A 3,080-nucleotide genomic window follows, 5' to 3' on the forward strand; every position below is an offset into this window, starting at 1 on the left:
ACGTGTTAGTGGACGAACTGGTCGAGGTCGTGGAGTAAATTTTGTGACTCTGGCCGGATCGTCCCTAACCCGTCACGTAGCGCTTCCGGACCATGGTGTTGGGTTGGACGGTCAGTCATGTTCTTGTTTGATTGTTGGCTGGCCGGTTGGCCTTTCATCTCCAACCCTTGGTGTGGGTCGTCCGTCGGTCATGTTCTTTGGTTGATTGTTGGCCGGTGGGTTGACCTATGCCTAGGACGGTTCGGGGGTGTTACAGGCGGTCCTTGAGTGGGCTTGTCTCTGTGTCTCAGAGGAAGGTATTGGTTCAGGCAATCAGATGAAACAATTTCCAGCCAGCAGTGTGTCCCTTGATCTCTGGTTTTCGGTCTCCCCATCTGCCTACATTGTTTATGTCCTTTTCACCCGACTCTTAAGTTTCTATCGATCCTTGTTATCCTGTTCGCTCCAAGGCAGAACGGTTCAGGCTCGATTGTCTTCTTGATTACATGTTTTTAATTTTTTTGCCGTGTAATCAAGCATAGAGGTCTACAGTTTGTTTTAACATCTTGTAAACTTCAAAGTTCATTTTGTAATGATATTTACCTTTTAGCAAAAAAAAAAAGAAAAATAAATATATATGTGCGTGAATGTATAAATATGTAATTGTAGAAACAAACAAAAACCTGCCAACCAGCTTCAATGGTGTCGCGGCTAGGATAAGTGCCACCCATAACCCATATTTGTGCTAGGCTAAATTCTCTTCTCGTTTGTACATGGGGCTTCCACACATTTATATCCGCTTGGGCTCCATGAAATTTGCCTTGTGGAGAATTTACGGTCACTATGGCATACTATATGTACATAAACATATATATATATATATAATTACAAAAGCATATATAATATGTATAAGAAAAAAGGATGAATTTTTTTGTGACAAAAAAAAGAGAAAATTATGGATTTTTAAGAGTATATATCTATATGTATATATCCATTGCACACACACCTCATTTGTAGTATTACTTGGTGGATTGGTTGGCTTCGGTTGAGGGAGGCTATTGGAATCTTTTCTCCCGTATCTTTCTACTGATTCAGCTTGTAAAATGTTTTCTCTTCTCGTTCTTATGATCGGAATACTATTTTTTGGACACTTTCCGTTGATTGTCCAGAGGTGCATCACCATACTGTGGTTTTGGTTCTTTGAAGCTTCTTTGTTCCATCCTTTTGGGTAAGAACTTGGTCTCATCTACAAACATAAAGAGATGACAAACACAAAATGTGATTTAAGTTACAACTATTTTGGACAGGTTTATTTAGCGTTACTGATCCAAGTTTGAGTCTAGTTTTATTTATAAAAATATTGCATGAATGTGTAGTTTTATACACATACCTGTTGGAGAACTACTGGCAATCAGGAACATTGATGTTGACACTCGTTGCAAGCGCTGTCTCTCCTGAATCTATAAATCATCTCTTCATTCACTGTCCATACGCAAAAAAGGTGTGGGAAGCCTTACCTGTGTCACCGGAAGTGGATTTGAGCGGAACTCTAGATTTGTCGGAGGTTTGGCTGACTTTATGTGGAAAGAAGTGTCTCCCCCCTACAAGACTTGCAGCGGGACCGCTGGCTCCATGGGTCATGTGGCAACTTTGGATCTCAAGAAACAGTCTCTGTTTTTCGGACAAGCACATAACAGAGGAGGAAACCATTATCAGAGCTCTGAAAATGGCGAAGGAATGGACAGATGCCCAAGAAAAGAAAGCTACGCCGCAACAAAAGAAGTACCTTAGAGAACCATTCCCACAGAACTGTTCTGTGTTGAGAGCAGACGCTGCTTGGAGAGCTTCATCTCAACAAGCGGGATTTGGATGGACCATCAAAAGACAAGATGTTGATGTTGCTAGTTTTTCTACAGGTAGCTCGGTGGGATCAGCTCTTACAGCAGAAGCTATGGCAATGAGACAAGCAATTCAAGAGGCTCGAATCTTGGGACACAAGCGACTGGTATGTGAGGCGGATTCGCTGCAACTCGTCAAAGCCCTCAGTGGAGGGGAGGTCCCCCTATAAATTTATGGCATTGTGGCCGATATCTTCGATTCCTTTGTTTACTTTGATGTAATCGCCTTTGGTTGGATTCCTAGAGACCTAAATGCTGATGCAGATGCTCTAGCAAAGCAAGGCCTTGTAGAGGGTGAAGCCTTAATGGCCATCACCTAACTCTACTTATAATATTAATTAAGCTATGTTTCAAAAAAAAAAAAGAATGTGTAGTTTTATATTAAATATGATAAAGTATATAAATGAATCTAAAAATGTATATTGAAATAAAAATAAATAGTATTAAATAAAACTTTTAAACCTGAATGGTGTGTTTTTTGAATAAAGGATTATCATAAATTGGATGATTCTTCATATGAACACAATCTATGATATCTCCGTCTGGGCTCTATACAAAAATTACAAGTCATATATAATTATTATAAAATGTAAGAAAAAGTAGTTGCCTATAAGTTGTGTAAATTCACAAATTGTATTTACCTTGATAGATTTAAGAGCAGGTTTATTTAGTTTTTTCAAAAGTTCGTCTATTTCAGCATCGCGAGTATCATCATACTCTCTTCCGGTGACCATTACAGCTATGATTAAAATGCTGAACACAGTTAAACCTGCCATCATTCGACTGATCATGATTAGAATTTCCAAAATGTTTTGATATTTTTGAAGTGTTCTCAATGGCTCATTGGGGTTATGCACAAGGAAAACGAACAAGTCTTTGAAACTATATTTATTCTATTTACGAAAGAAAAGCTATTAATTTAAAGCATAATAATAATAATAATAATCAGATCGATTTTGTTATGATTTATTTCACTGCAGACATACAAATGCAATTAATATAGCAGTATAAATTTTCCCAGATTTTTTTTTTAAACACAAGTTTTTTTTCCCAGATATTGAAGAAGAAAAATGTTAGCTTATTTATGAAATTTAGTAAAGATGGAAAAGATATCCTATAATAATATTTTCTTTTAAGAAGTAAATAATTTTCGAATACAAATGAATTTAATTGTCGTTTTAGCTTTTAAAATATGTTTTATTA

The 3,080-nt window shown here is 37.2% G+C and overlaps 1 protein-coding gene across 1 annotated transcript in view; it reads right to left on the reverse strand.

Moving 5' to 3' along the window:
• The window catches only part of LOC106302891, a 7,028-nt gene extending 4,375 nt beyond the window's left edge, over positions 1-2,653 (reverse strand). The window contains 4 exon segments of the mRNA XM_013739294.1: positions 663-830; positions 986-1,225; positions 2,340-2,426; positions 2,519-2,653. Coding sequence (XP_013594748.1) covers positions 663-830; positions 986-1,225; positions 2,340-2,426; positions 2,519-2,653 — 630 coding nt within the window.
• Between the last annotated feature and the right edge of the window lie 427 nt (positions 2,654-3,080).

This window comes from Brassica oleracea, chromosome C7, assembly GCF_000695525.1.
Source record: "Brassica oleracea var. oleracea cultivar TO1000 chromosome C7, BOL, whole genome shotgun sequence".
Taxonomy (NCBI): Eukaryota; Viridiplantae; Streptophyta; class Magnoliopsida; order Brassicales; family Brassicaceae; genus Brassica; species Brassica oleracea.